This window comes from Miniopterus schreibersii, assembly GCF_964146895.1.
Source record: "Miniopterus schreibersii genome assembly, chromosome: 8".
Lineage (NCBI taxonomy): Eukaryota > Metazoa > Chordata > Mammalia > Chiroptera > Miniopteridae > Miniopterus > Miniopterus schreibersii.
The window spans coordinates 32,832,680-32,847,384 of record NC_138109.1 but is presented as its reverse complement, the minus strand read 5'-3'; the positions used below and the strand labels follow the sequence as shown (position 1 = coordinate 32,847,384).

The 14,705-nt window shown below is 46.4% G+C and overlaps 1 protein-coding gene across 3 annotated transcripts in view; it reads left to right on the top strand.

The window, feature by feature from the left end:
- Positions 1-4,020: 4,020 nt before the first annotated feature.
- GLIS1 (GLIS family zinc finger 1) overlaps positions 4,021-14,705 on the top strand; it is a 442,963-nt gene continuing 432,278 nt past the window's right edge. For 2 of the 3 annotated variants that reach the window (XM_081144895.1, XM_081144897.1), the window contains exons 1-2: positions 4,021-4,117; positions 5,070-5,370. In XM_081144895.1, the coding sequence (XP_081001021.1) occupies positions 5,112-5,370 (259 nt within the window). In that variant the 5' untranslated portion in view covers positions 4,021-4,117; positions 5,070-5,111. Of the gene's footprint in view, positions 4,118-5,069; positions 5,371-9,631; positions 9,723-14,705 lie in introns of those variants that run through there. The other variant, XM_081144896.1, reaches the window with a different exon arrangement.

The window sequence follows — 14,705 nt, the reverse complement described above, 5'->3', positions numbered from 1 at the left end:
CTTTCCTCAATGAGTGGTCTTGGCACTCTTACCAAAATTCAGTTTGCCATAGATGTCTGGAAGGCAGGCACTCTTGACTGAGAACTTTAGCAAATCACTTAATTTTGGACTTTTATTTTTTCACCTATAAGATGGGGGAGACAACCTCTTTCTCTCAAGTTGTCAGGATGAAAGGAAATCACAGATGGAGAGTGTCAGCCATACTACCTGGCACATAGTAGGTTCTCCAATGAATGTGAATTCTTTGCTTGCTGCAAGAAATAGAAGCAGGGTAAGCAGTATAACATCCATCTCCTCTTTTTATTCTTCTTCCTGGACATACAGGAATGTCTATTTTTTACATTTTCACAATGATGGGGAGGAGAACATGATAGGGTGAAGAAGTGCTTAGCTAGAAATTCAGGCGAACAAATGAAGTACTGGCCAGTCCTTAATAATTCAGTCAGCACTCAATAAACTTTTACCTAGTGCTGACTTTGTGCCAGAATCTGTTCTAGGTTCTGGAGTTACAAAGGAAAAAGCTGCCTCTGCTTTTAGAGAGCTCTCAGTCTAGAGGAGAGATAGACTGTTAAATAGGTAGTTATAAAATGGTATAATAAGTTCTGGGGTAGAATGAAGCAGAGATTGCTGTGAGAGTGTGTAGGAAGAAAATAATTCTAGCCAGAGGGTTCAGGGAAAGTTTCTGGGAAAAAGTGACACATGAGCTAGGTATTAAATGATTCGTAGGAAAGAGTATGAAGATGGACAAGAGGGAAAAGTGTTAGTACAGGAAACATCATACACAAAGCTATGAAGGCATAAATATGTTCTGTGTTCTAGGAGATGAAAAATATTCTAGGGTGCTTGGGACATAGGCTAGGGCTAAGTGTTAGGGTGAGGAAATGATTTTATTTTATTTAGATGGCTATTGGGATCTGTTAGATGTCCATTGGGATAATTGGCTTGAACAAGGAAGTGATATGGTCAGATCTATAGTTCAGAGATTTAATAGGGAGACCAGTGTGGAAAATGATCGATAGGGAAGAGGGTGAGGCTGGAGGCAAGGAGAAGAGCTGGGAGGAGATGCAACAGAGAAGGTAAAGAAGATGGGGATCAACAGGTGGACTTATGGCACATCAGATGTGGGAGTGTGAGAGAGCAGGGGCCTTGGATGATTCTCAGGCTTCTGACCTGGGGGACTTGGCCATGGGACCATTCACCCAGGTAGAGACATCAGAATGAGGAGCAAAGTCAGAGAAGAAAACATGATGTTTGTTTTGCAGGTGGATCCAGCTGGAGATATTGAGGAGAGGGACTGTCTGTGGGATTGGAGGGCAAAAGAGAGTTTGAGCTGGAACATGGGTGTGTAAAAAAGCACACATTGTCTGGTCTGCTAAAGGGAGAAGTGCGTTTCATTTGTTTTGTTTTGTTTTGTTTTGTTCTTGACAATTAAAATATTAATGAGTTTTATTTTAATACCAAAAGTATAAAGAAAAATACAGCCCATAATCCTACTACTTAAATAACCCCTGTTGAAAGGGAGGGAGGATAATATATATTATCCGAAAATACAGGCCTCCCCTAGTCCTCCATTCTCTTAATCACTGTGCACATTTTCTTGTGTTTCCTTCTAGGAAAACAAAGTGCATATACCCACTGGAATCTGTATGTCCCCAAAGGGGTACTGCGATATACTGCATTTAAGAAGTCCCATTTATTGCCCAGCTGGGCGTGGCTCAGTGGTTGAGCATCGGCCTAGGATCCAGGAGATCAGGATTCGAATCCCGGTCAGGGCACATGCCCAGGTTGTGGGCTGCAGCCAATCAATGACTCTCTCATCATTGATGTTTCTACCTCTCTCTCTCCCTCTCCCTTCCTCTCTCTGAAATCAATAAAGATATATTAAAAAAAAAAAAAAGTCCAGTTTATTGAGCAGGTTAACTCTCTCATTGTTTTGCCAGGCTTCACAAACCCATCTGTCCTGGTGGGGAAGATCTGTGTACTCACTGCGGGAAGACAGGATCTCCATATCCCTAGCTCGGGTAGGGTGCTCAGTAAAGAATAAGTGAATGAGCTGTTGCTGCATCTTGGAACCTGGGAGGCCTTTGCCTGCAGTTCCTGTTGGCTAAGTGACTTATTCAGCAAATGTTTTCCAAGTCCTGGCTAAGTGTGTAGTGTTGTGTGCATGTATGTGTGGTGAGGGAGGAAGGGCAGCTCCCGGACTCAATGAAGAGTAGAACTAGAAAGGCCAGCAATCTTACATCACCTCACTTTCTGAGGGGAAAACCGAGTTTCCAAGTTAAGGTTATGATTTGCCTAAAATCACAAGAGCTTGAACGATTCATGGGAAGGAGTATGAAGATGGACAAGAGGGAAAAGGGTTAGCATAGGAAATGTCATATACAAAGCTATGAAGTATATAAGCTAGCACTGGAACTTCAGAAGTGTGGGGGGAGGGGGAGGAGCACCTGGTGGCATGTGGAGGGGTTGGTAAGCTACTTTTGTTCCTTTCTACCCCTTCCCCTCCTGCCATAAAAGTAGCAACAATGCTCAATTCTAAATCCCAGAGAGAGCCAAGATCTTTCAGATGCCCTATGCAGGCCTTGGCCCTTGGCCTGTGTATAATGGGCAGAGTTGGTTGATATCTTGTACGTATTAGAGGCAGCATGGCTGGTATAGGAGGAAGAGCACTGGACTGGGACTGGGGAAGCCTGGATTCCAGTGCCAGCTCTGCAACACCCACCATACTGCTGTGGGCCAGTCATATCCTCTCTCCTCTGCTTGTGGGATGGGTCTAACTCAGTCTCCAAGGTCCTTCCTACCATTATCACTCTCTAAATGTAAGATGCTATATTTAATCAATTATAGGAAATCAGGTTTTAGGATCCTGTGATTCTAAAGTCCTGGATTTTGAAGGTCCCAGGGATGCTGCTTAAGGTGCCGAATCCTGTTTTGTGAGACCTGTTCATATACATTTTTCAATTTGAGATCAAGGCCAAAGAGTGCCAGACAGAAACTTTGGAGCCCACCCAAGTCACCAGCAAACAGTGCAGGAGGCAGGCCGAGATGAAATGCAGGGACCATCTCAGGGTCCTCCTGGGTCCTCCAGTGGCCCTGGCAGATATGCTGGGCCTGGGTGGACAATCAGGGTTTGCACCAGAGGCAGAGAAGGGAACTGAGCACTGTTTCCAGTCGCCCTGAAGTCTTGTTATTTGTCCAGTGGTCTCTGAGACACTGCTGTTGGTGAGGGGAGCCCAGAATGCAGGGGAACCTGGTTCCAGGATCCGGAGGAACTTAGACGAGCGGGTCTCAACCCTCAGGAGCTGTAAGGCTCTCCTAGGAATTCACTAAAAATCTAGGCGCTGGAGCTCCACCGCAGTCATATTCAATTGGAATATTTTCTAGTTGAGATCCTGGTTTCTGTTTTTGCTTGTTTACCTTTTATCTTTGGAGTTTGAGAGCCTCTAGCCAGGTCTTTTTCCAGTGAAAAAAATCACAAAAACAGGAACGTAAGAAAAGTGACCTGAGTTTGGGTCCCAACTCTGCATCTAACTCACTGAGAAATCTGTGCGAGCTCTCAAGTGAGCTGGTTGGGTTCTGCAAGAAAACTTTTAGAGCCCTTTCACATCTCTTACCTCCCGCTTAGAAGGTTTCACTCTGTTCCTTTGAGAAGAAAACTGACCAGGGACAGGGGAAGGGTCCTGCCCCAGCCGCTAGGAGAGACGGGGACAGAGTCGGGCTGAGCCGGGTCTCCTGACGTCCAATTCTCCCCACTGCTCAGGCCGCCCAATCCCAACGGCAGAGCCCGGCCTGTCACCCACGGCGCCGCCCCACGGGCCTGGCCCCCTCCTTGGCGGGCAGCGCAGGGTTCTGGCCACTACGGCCTGTCAAACTCTCCTCCGAGCCCCGCCCAGGCCCCCCAGGCGAGAAGGTCCCGCCCTCGCACCGCGATTGGCCTTGGCGGGGCGGCCTCAGCGAGCCAGTGGCCGGAGTAGCTGTCGGGCAGACCTTGGCCCCGCCCCCACTCGGGGTGCCGCCCAGCAGGACGCCGCAGCGGCCCCGGCTGCTTGCGGGGGCTGCGGCGCCAGTGGAGGCGCCGCAAGCGGTGAGCCCCGCGAGCTGCTGCGGTCCCGGCGAGGTGAGAGGGGGCGCGGCCCGTGGCGCGGGGCGAGGGGGGCCGGCGCCCGGGCCGGGAAATCCGGGGCTGCTGTCCCAGCGACGTTCATGTCTAAAGAGCTTTGGGATGGCGCGGGGAGCACCAAGGGGAAAGGAGAGTTTGGGGTCCCCAGGAGGGATGATGGAAGGGCCGAGGCTCCGTGGAGGGGGACCCAGCGTGCGTGTGGGTGTGGAGTGTGAGACAGTGTGGCTGCAAGTGTCCCTCAGTGTCTGAGAGGGTGAATGAGAGAGTAGCTGGTGTGGTACGTTGTGTCCCCCGAGTGTACATTTGCGGGGGGGGGGGGTGTGTGCGTGGGAGTGTGCGCGTATGGGCGTTACTGACTTTGTGCGGGTTTGTGAGCGCGGTGGGTTCAGTTTCTTGGCTGCGCGTGGGAGTGTGCGAGTCTCAGTGTGCCTGTGACGGGTTCGCCCCGTGGGAGCGAGCGCCCATCGGAGCGTAGGTGTTCGTGGGCGAGCCTCTGCTCCTGGGCTCCGCGGGTGCGCAGTCCCCGGTCCCTGCGCGCACCCTGGTCCCAGAGCGCCCCCGAGGCCAGGCCCCGTCCCAGGAATCCCCGTCGCCGCCCACTCCCTGTCTCACCGGGTGACTCCGCACTCTTCCCTCTCCAGGCCTCAGTTTCCCCATTCATCCAAGGAGGGCTGGTGTGGGTGGAGGCGGATTCGAGGGGGGCGGTATAGGGGCTCCGGAGGTTGCGCTGTGGCGGCTGGCAGCGGGGACCCTCTAGTAGCCGGGGAAGAAAGTGCGAGCCGCCCCTGCTCACAGGAAGGGGCTTTCACCCTGGGTCAGGTAGGTCTGTCAGGTTATGTTAAGTGTGGTGTCGCTAGTCCATTTTAAAGTGAGGAATAAACCGAGGCCCCAGGAGAAGAAGGGAGCCGCCCCCTCATTCTAACGCTCCTGTGCTGTCTCCTCTCCGCAGGAGCCCGGCGCGACCCCCATCTGTGCGCCCCGCCCCGGCGCCATGCACTGCGAGGTGGCCCAAGCGCACTCAGACAAGAGGCCAAAGGAGGCCCCCTGCGCGCCCTGTCCCGGCCGCGGGCCCTCAGGCCTCGGCGCGCACGTGGCCTTCAGGGTCACCGTGGGCGGTGGCGGCTGTGGGGATGGGGACCCTCGTGACCAGCTGCCCAGGCCGTCTGCGCTACCGCCTGGGGTCCAGGACCTCCTCCGGTCGCGGAGCCCCCGAGACTATGGTTCGTCCAAAGCCGCCGCAGTGGGGAAGGGTGAGTCTGGCCCTGCCAACACGCGGGCCGCGAGCCGCCGCACGCCTTTGCAGGAATCCTCCGGAGAGCGTGGTGGAACTTCTCCGGAGGTCATCATTTTCTCTCTAGTAGTTTGATACTAGCTTGTCATTCTAAAGCGATGCCTGTTTAGGATGCATCTGATTTAAACTCAACAAGCTTATCGTGGGGAAGTGTGTCTAGAAAGGTCAGATTACATAATTTTGCTTATGTATGTTTCTGATAAAAGTTGAGTGAAACTTGTCAAAATCTTATAAATTGAAGTGAGTAGTCACTGGAGTGTCTCTCTCTCTCTCTCTCTCTCTCTGAGCTGGCTAAAGGCATATTTTCAAGTATTCCGGTCTCCCTAAATAACAAAGGCCACCAGCAAGATCCCTCCCGCCTTGGGACCTCAGTTTCCCCATATATCAAGGAAGGAATTAATTATACCAGATGATTTCTGGATTCCTGATGAAAAATTTTATGAATCTATGACATAGCCTGAGTTAAGTTCTGACTTGAAAAATGGGTTTCTGTACTTGATGCTTCAGAAGCACAGTCTTTGGTAAAAAGTTACTTTGCAGTACTCTTCCTTTACCCAGCAAGGCCAGTGGGTTTAAGATACATGCCCCAGTACGGTTTATGGGCTCAAAGTCAGCGACGATGCCAGGATTCTCATGAACATGTTCTCATCACAGTTAATTATTATTGAGCCATTATTTATAAGTTTCATGCTGACAGATAATTAACCAGAAATTGGGGAAATTGTTAAGGTGCTGTGCCCCCTGCCTCCCACCTCTTCCCTCCCTGAGGAAAAAACCAAAGCATTGGGCTTTAATTATTTTGGCGTTTGGGACCTCTTGGTTCTATTTCCAGGTGATTCTCAAGGAAGACAGAAACAGTTTATTTTATCACTCCTTTAGCATCAGCCCCAGCAACTTCAAAAAGGTAGGGCAGCTTACTTTTAGAGATGAGAGCTTCTTCTGGGTAAAAAATACCCTACTTCTAGTTCAGGAACAGGCAAGATGAAATAAACGTAAATATTTTTTTTGGTTTTTTTAATGAAAACACCTGACTTTGTAGGAGAGAGCGATTTCTTATTGTTTTAAATGTCAGTCTCTTTTTCAAGAGACAGGGATTATATTTTAGAGGGAAGATATAGAAAAACCACCTTTGGAGTATTATTGCTGGAATACACATAAGAGGTTCTCTTATACTAGAGAGAGAGGAGTGCTGCGCAGCAAGACGTGAGTAATATTTGCTGCCCTGAGCTCCTTGGCTTGCCCCACTCCATACACAATCCTCCCTTAAACAGATACCCTCTTGCAACGTTTTGGATTTAAAAAAATCATTGTTGTCATCTGAAGATGGAGTCTCCACAGATCTAGTGAATGTCTATCAAACATAGCCTTTGTTCCCAGCCGTGGCTAGAGATCTTTCATCTAGATGCTTTGTGTGTGATCTTCCACTTCCATTCTCCAAACCCTAGTTATTTTTATCCATACACCTTCCCGCCAAGGTCTAAAATATGAGATCCTTATGTTAGGACTGTATTTGGAAAGGGCAGAAGAGAATAAAGGGGTGGGAGGAAGAACCTCTTTCTTGGTACTATAGGATGATCTTTCTGGTTACGCTTTTTGTAAGAGGCTTCTAAACTGTTTCTTCAGTCTCTGGCCAGGCTGGTGGGGTAGGATTTATCACACCCATTTGAAAGATGAAGAAACTGAGGCCTGAGGTTGGGGTAAGTGTCTCATGTTAAAAGGCTACCCAGCAGGTCTGGGTGGGGTTCTCTGGCCAACCCATTGCCCATGGACCTGGGCTTAAAGAGGTTTCTAGAGGTTTCTGACCCAGCCTCTGTCCATCTGGGCAACTTCTTCCTCACAATTGACCTGAGAGAAAACCAGAGTTTCGGCCGCCCTCTTAGAGCGCCGTAAGGAAACGGCACCTTGTTACTGTCCCTATTCCCACCAAAATATTCCCCAGACCACGTAACCCTTTGAATGTTTGGCGTTTAGCTCCAAGTCTGAGGCTTATTGGAAACAGATAGAAATACCAATTGAAAAATATTTATTGACTGTGCTGGAAATTGTAAGACCCTGCCACGGATGATCTGTGGGACCTTACGGGAAGTTATTTCACTCTCTGAGCCTTAGTTTCCTCATTTATTAACCTACAGGGAGACTTGCTTTGAAAGACTGAGGAGAGCATTAGTGAAAGTGTGAAAGGGACGCCTCGGTGCCTGATTATTTGGGGGGTTTACTCTTGTAATTTGTTTAATGTCCTCAACCTCTGGCTTTTTATTTGCATGAGAGGTAATAATGCTTACCTGCCAGGGTAAATGAAACAATGGTTGTAAGGATGCTTTATTAAAAAGGTGAAAGGAATTTCTTTTATTAATTCATGCAGGGCACCAAGCTGGAGTCAGTGATCCTTGAGATAAAGGGGATAGGACGAAGAGGGAGAAAGGTTTGATTTTTAAAATGTTGAATGTGAAGAGCACTAACTGGTGTGCTAGCCAGGGGAAACTGAGAGGAGCCAAGCTTCAGATCTTTTGTGGCCACTGCTGCCCAGTGACGGGAGAGAAGACAGTATTGCTTGGTCTGGAATCAGGTTTCAGATGATCTGCCTTCTGCCTGGGACAGACCCTAAGCTGAGGAAGGGAGCGAGCTCTTGAATCCGGCAGCTTCTCCGTAAATGTTGAGGTCCTCTGTGTTTCCAGATCTGGAGTCAGGAGGCACTGGGGATGGTGCGACGTCATGGACTAACATTATCATCATTTACAATAAGAATCACGATCTGTTTATGGCAGAGTCCCGTTTATCCAGATTCCAAACAGCTGGAAAGGCCAAATTACCAGATGCTGCGTTTTTCTTTTTTATTATTAAACACCCGACACTCTGCTTTTGGAAGTCCTGACAAGGAAAGAAGGTAAACATCTGGGCTTTATGGAGGCGGTCAGCTTTGTGGCGATGGCTTGATGACTCTCGTTCCCTGTGCACGGAGCTTTAGTTTTCAGTGTGTGTTCCCGCACACTGTCTCATCTGCCCTCACGCCAGCTGTGCTCTGCCTACCTTGTGGGCTGTTCCGAGGGAGCAGACGTAGAAGCGCTTTGCAGGCTGTAGAGTGCTGGGCAGAGACTGGCTCTTATTACTGCGATTCCCATTTTATAGATGAAGATATTCAGGTTCAAGGAAAATGCTCAAAGCTACAGACAGTAAGTGGCATTATTTAAGGTTTCCTGTTCTGAATATTTGTTTCTGGTTCTACAACTTGTACCTTTTACATGTGTGTGTTGTCGGTCAAGAACTGGTGTTCATGCTCTCCCAATTATTCCCAGAGAATTTAAAATATTTTTGCTTTTGGTATTTTTTCTGTCTTGAATCTTTGGATATTGGTAACTGGTATCTATGCCATCGTTAGAAAACATCTTAGTTTACCAGATGCTTCTGTTTGTCCAGAGTTGCTGTTCCCAGACCAAACCAGATAATAAGCATACTTTTTAATTCACGGAGACTCACTGGGCCCTTTTCATCATGTACTGAGACTAGACCCATCTTAGCAATCAAAAGGGGGCTGATGATCATGACAAATGTGGACTCTGCCATTAGTAAACAGCCATCATAACATGGCTGTAAATGCCAAAAAGGAGTCAACCTTGTAACTTAAAAAAAAAAGCTAGAACACACACAACACACATTTTTAAAGGAAAACGAAAAAGGGAAGCAACTGTTGGTTGTGTGCATGGAAGGTAGGGGCTGCTGGTGGTGGAAAGTAAACGTGATGGTTTTGGTGGTGTTACCTGGTAGAGTTTCTTCGTCAGAATCAGAAGCCGCCCTGATGTTCTGGGAGAGCCTTGGAGGGGCTAGCACATCCGTAGCAGAAAGGTATGAGTTATTTTGAAAGCATTTACCCCCTCCGGCTCTGGTGGGCAATTTGCTTGCATTTCATCCATTTTAAAGTGCTGGTCCTGTGATCCGGAAATAATCAGATCCAAATTTTTTCAGTGCTTGAGATTTCAAATAAGGGGGAGAAAAACCTGCTGGCCAAATGTCAGGCTCAGTGAGACAAAGAGAAACATGTATGTGTGTGGGTACACAAACGAGATAGGAACATGTTTTGTCTACAGTGGTAAGAGTTACATATCTGACAAATGTTTTGTAGACATATAGTGGAAATGTAATTCCCAAAGATTCCCTAAGAATCTTGTTTGGCTAGAATTTCTCTCTCCTTCTTACCTCCCCAGCTCTCTAGAAGCAGAATGGAAGGATTACCATCATATGAGATCGTAACTTAAGACCCTCTTAGCTGTGGAATCATATTGATAGGCTGTGTTGCTCTGTCTGCGATGAAAAAACGTAAGTTTCTTGTCCTGGCCAGGTAGCTAAATAGGTTGGAGCATCATCTCATATACCAAAAAGGTTGCGGATTCTGTTCCTAGTCAGGGCACATATCTAGGTTGCAGGTTTGGTTCCCTAGTCGAGGTGTCTATGGGAGGTAACTGATTGATGTTTTTCACATAGATGTTTCTCTCCCTCTTTAAAATCAATAAAAACGTATCCTCAGGTGAGGATTTAAAAAAACCCCAAACAGATCCGTAAGTTTCTTTATACTTCATGGTTTTCCTTCACACTTCTGGAAAAAACCCAAACCCACCCCATCTTTGATTATTCATCTCCCTGCGTAACGTTTGCGTGAGAAGCTAAGTGAGCCAGCGCACTTATTTTTACAGTGCGTTAAAATCTCATTATAGGCATAAGTGTGCAATGAATCATTTAAAAAATATATTCTTATGTTCTTTGTTCTGAATGTTGCATAATTATCATCATTTTCTTGGGTTTTATTTTGTGGAGTTTGGCCAGCATCCGAGAAAAGGGGAGAAACCAAAGTTTGGAATAGGGTTTGCCATCCCTTTTTGGATAGGATTAGGGGAAAAAACAACAAGCAAATAAATACCAATTTTATTTGTAAGTTGACCAGTGACTCTCGCTAACTGTGGCTTTTGTATAGAGAGAGTAATTTCCCTTCTTTCTCTCAATTTTCTTGGAAAAGAATTCCCTGTATTGAAGCCCATATGGTGGTCTTTCAATATAAATATCGTTATATTCAAAGTTAAATTATAATGTGTGGTTTGCTAATTATTTTTCTTAATACAGAGTTTAGTTGCAGTTAGTTTGGACCTAGAGGGTTGTGTTGTTTCTTTTGGTAGGGGGTAGTTTATTTTTGTGTTTAAAGAAACAAAGATACTTAGTGCAAGAGGGAGAAGAAATGAAACAAACTCTGCAGTGGGCTTTGAAAAATTCAACGGGCCTTATGCAAAGAGCGCAGCTGTAGTACCAGGGCCAGGAAAAAGAGCACACTCTGAAATATTTCTGCTGCTCGCCTTCACTGTGCTAATGATTCTAGCAGTTTAAGAACGGACTTCTTGTTTATTAACAGCCGCTGCCCAAATTAATAGTTTACAATGAGAAAAAAAAAATGCTTTCAGCATTAGAAGCAAAGTCCGGGACTAATAGCTGAGTTACTGAGTAAGAAAAGCAAAAAAAAAACAACAAAAAAAAACACCAAAAAAAACCCAAACAAACAAGGAGGGGGGATGTTTTGTGGCTGCTTTGGTCTCCCAGAGTCTTATTTATAAAAAAACTGTAAGAAAACAGAGGCTTGGGATGGGGTAGGGGTGGAGAGAATACAGCCCTAACCCAGTGGTCTTACAGTTTAAAGTCACTTAAAGCATCTGTTTTTTTCTTTCCCCGTCTTCCCCTAAACTCCAAAGGGTTATTCCTTCAGAAGGTTTCCGGCGGGCTGAGGCGGATTGTGTTAGCATTACGGGCTGTGTTTTTAAAGTCAGCATTTGAGTCAGATGCACTGAGAAGAGACCTTCAGCCCGCTAACTGAATAATGCATTTCCTGTATGGCCTGAATTTATTTGGTGGTTATGGTTGGGCCTGTCTGAAGCAAACACATGCACCATTGTACAGCCTCAGTGCATGAGGGCCATGCCCTTCCCTTTGAGCCTCGGTTTCCGCATCTGTAAAATGGGAAGCAGTTTGATGGGATGATCCAGTGTCCTTCCTGCTCCGATGCTCCAGGATTCCACAAGAACTGGGCTGGGAAGGTTGGTAAGGATCTAGGGTGGACAGAGGCCACCTTTGTTTCAGGCCAGGTTACAGACTTGACCTCTCCTTGGGACTCCTGTAGCTGACCACAGAAGGAACAGGAAGAGGGAGGTCAGCTAACCTTTATGAGTACTTACTCTGTGCCAGGCCAGGTACTATATAGCTGTGATTGCGTTTAATAATAACAACCCGAAGAGGACAGAAGGGCTTATTGTAATTTTACAGTGGGGGGGTCTGAAGCTTGGAAAGTTTAAGTGATTTGTCCTATTAATGAGCTACTATTTAATTCACAGCGACTTGGGGCCGTGCAAGTGAGATGTAGTAGAGCCTGGGATTGGAACCCAGTTCTGCCTGACAGCAAAGCCTAAAGCACAGTGCTCTCCAGGACAGCCTTTAAAATCCAAGCAGTGGCAACAGGTTGCTGTGGCTGTAGAGTATGCCCTGAAGTGGGGGGAAAGGCAACAGAGGCCTTTGGTCCAGACAGCCATTCCCCGGAGTAGCACTTCCTGACTCTCAGCTAACAGGCCAAGGTGTGACTTTCAGGGGAGACTCTCCACCTCCCTTAGGGCTCTCCCCACTGGCCTGCTGTGAAATGAGGGAAGGACAGTGGTTCCCAGTTGTGACATAAGATTCTCAGGCAAGTATTCTCTGAGGCTATGGAGGGGCCCCCTAGAAGCACTCCTTCTCAGAAGCAGTGGCACCTCCCCATCAGTTAAGGTGGGTTCTAATCCCTATTTGAGTCTTCCATGTAGTTTGGGAGGTTCCAGGCCCAGGACCTGATTGCAGTCTCCCTTCTCCTGCTTCTGGAGACATCTCATGATCCCTACCACTCCTGGCGTGTAGAATGCATGCTTCACTGGGCGTGGTTGCTCGAGATCTATTAAATAATAATTTCCTCTTAAACGCTTGGTGGGATGTAAAGGGCTTGGGAGGGAGAACAGGCCAGAGATCAGAGTGAACTTGAGAGTTTGTGGGAAATGGGTCTTTTGATGAATGAACCAAATGACCCCCTTTGGAAGGAAAAGGTCCCCTTGCTGGCTTGTATCTGTGGCCTTGCACGAGGGCAAGTGCACTCATGAGAACGTATGTATGGGTATTCTCAAGGAATCACACGTGTTCTGAAGGTGAAATTGCAGGAGTCTTTATTGCCCACGGCTTCTCTGCCTTTGGAGCAGAGGCTGGGCTGGAAAGGAGAGTGGGAAGAAGTATCGGGAAGTTCCTGGTTGCGATGTGGCCCAGCCTCTTCCTATTTGTGTCTTTTTAGCAACAAGATTACTCTTTCAGATATTGTTGCTTTTGTTTTTAAATAACAAGTTTGATGGAAAATAAGGCTTTAGCAAGAAACCCGGGAGTATTATAAACCCGACTTAAAAAATACAGATCCCATTTGCTGTTTTAAGCTCTCAGGAGGACTGGGGATTGAGTTTATTTTGGAACGTCGCTAGACTATATGAATTACTTCTCTGAGGCTTGGGTATTTAATACCTAGTAGAAGTTTGTGTAAGAGTTGATGATGTATTTTGCCGACTTTCCAACCCTGTAAATAAATTACACGTGCCGGCAGAGGCTGCCAGGTTCCACTGTGTCAAATGAAGCTTAATTTTTATCCCAAACCACTTAATACTTTTGTCCTAGCAAGCAGAGAACGTTACAGGGTTCTGCCCAGCAGTGGGCATGTTCCAGGACAGCCGGCTTCACCAGGCCTCCGTGGACTCACCGATCTTGACACAGTTTTCAGTGGTTAAGTAGCTTCAGCGCTCTCGAGTCCAGCCCTGCAGGCAGAGAATGATAATATAATTTTAAGTATATCGTAAAAATGAAACTCAATCGCTTCCACTCCCCAAACCTGTCTCACTCCCCTTCTCTCGGGAGAAATCGGCCGTAATTGTGTATGTAATCTCAAGACCGCCTGTGCATTTCATCTTATTTGAGTGTAAAGCCCAGGTAATAATGTTGGCATTTCCAGTGTGAAACAAAATAGGGTTTCTAATTTGGAGAACACTATTAAATATTTCATGCTTCAACCAAACGTAATTCTTTTTTCCTATAATAAGTTTAAATATTAATTCTCTGGAATGTCAGATGCCTAAAGCTAGGCATTTAGTGATCTGCAGTTTCAAGTATCTCGAAGAAGGTTTATGAAACAGGATATTTCTCTGGGAGGGATGAGTGGTGTGTTTCAGAGATATCTGAATTCAAGGCAGCGTCTTCTGATTTACTTTTTAAAGGGAAAAGGTCATAAAATAAGTTGCTTTATGTGCTGAAGGATTAAGTGGCTTAGGCTGAAATAACAGCGCAGACTTTACTGTTTCCCCCCGTTATATTTTAACAATGCTTTTTGAGGGAGGGAGTGGGTCATTTTCCCGCCTGCTTGTCTCCTCCCCCATCACTCTCCCCCCCCAGCCCTTACCCCCCCAGCCAGATGGCTTTAATTCTAACCAAATCCCATGCTGAGGCCAAATGATTGATCAAACAGTCATTTGTACTTACGTAGCGCTCTTTGTGAGAATATCTCTGCATTGGAACTTCTCGCCGGGGTAGGCTCATCTTTGGGCCTTCAGATGGTTCATTTCCAGTAGATCCAGGGCTTGGAGAGGTTGGGGTAGAGGGGTGGGTGGAGAGAAAATATCCTTCAGACCTTGAATCCTAGCACTCCTTGCTTAAAACCTTTCTGTTACTTTCCATCCCTGACAGCAGGGGTATTCAAGTTTTCTAAATGCAAGGACAAAAATATTTCCCCTGTCCACATGATAGCAGTTATGTTTTTAGTATGTTTTTTATAGATGTTCTTTTTTTAAAAAATTAAATTTATTGGGGTGACATTAGTTATGTTTTTAGTATCTGTTGATAGAAAAAATGTTGAATGAGGTTACTAGTTTTAAGAGCTCTTTTAAATAGATTTGTATTTTATCAACTACTCATACGTCTGTAGAGACATTGATTTGTGCTACGGACAGTGTTGGTACATGCTTTAACGCTCTCCCCTGACCTACAACTTGGTTTGTAGATTGGCAACCAGTTGGCCAATGGGAAAAATCTGAGCCTTTCTATCTGGCAGTTAAGGCTTTCCCGCCAGTCCAGCTAATGCCTGCTTGGCTTGTTCTCGGACTTTTCCTTATGTATCCCCAGACCTGGAATTTTCTCTTGTCCTTCTCTCCTTATATTCTCTGAACTTCTTTTTATTCATCTTCGTGCCTCCTAAAAATCATTTTTAGAACAAGTTGG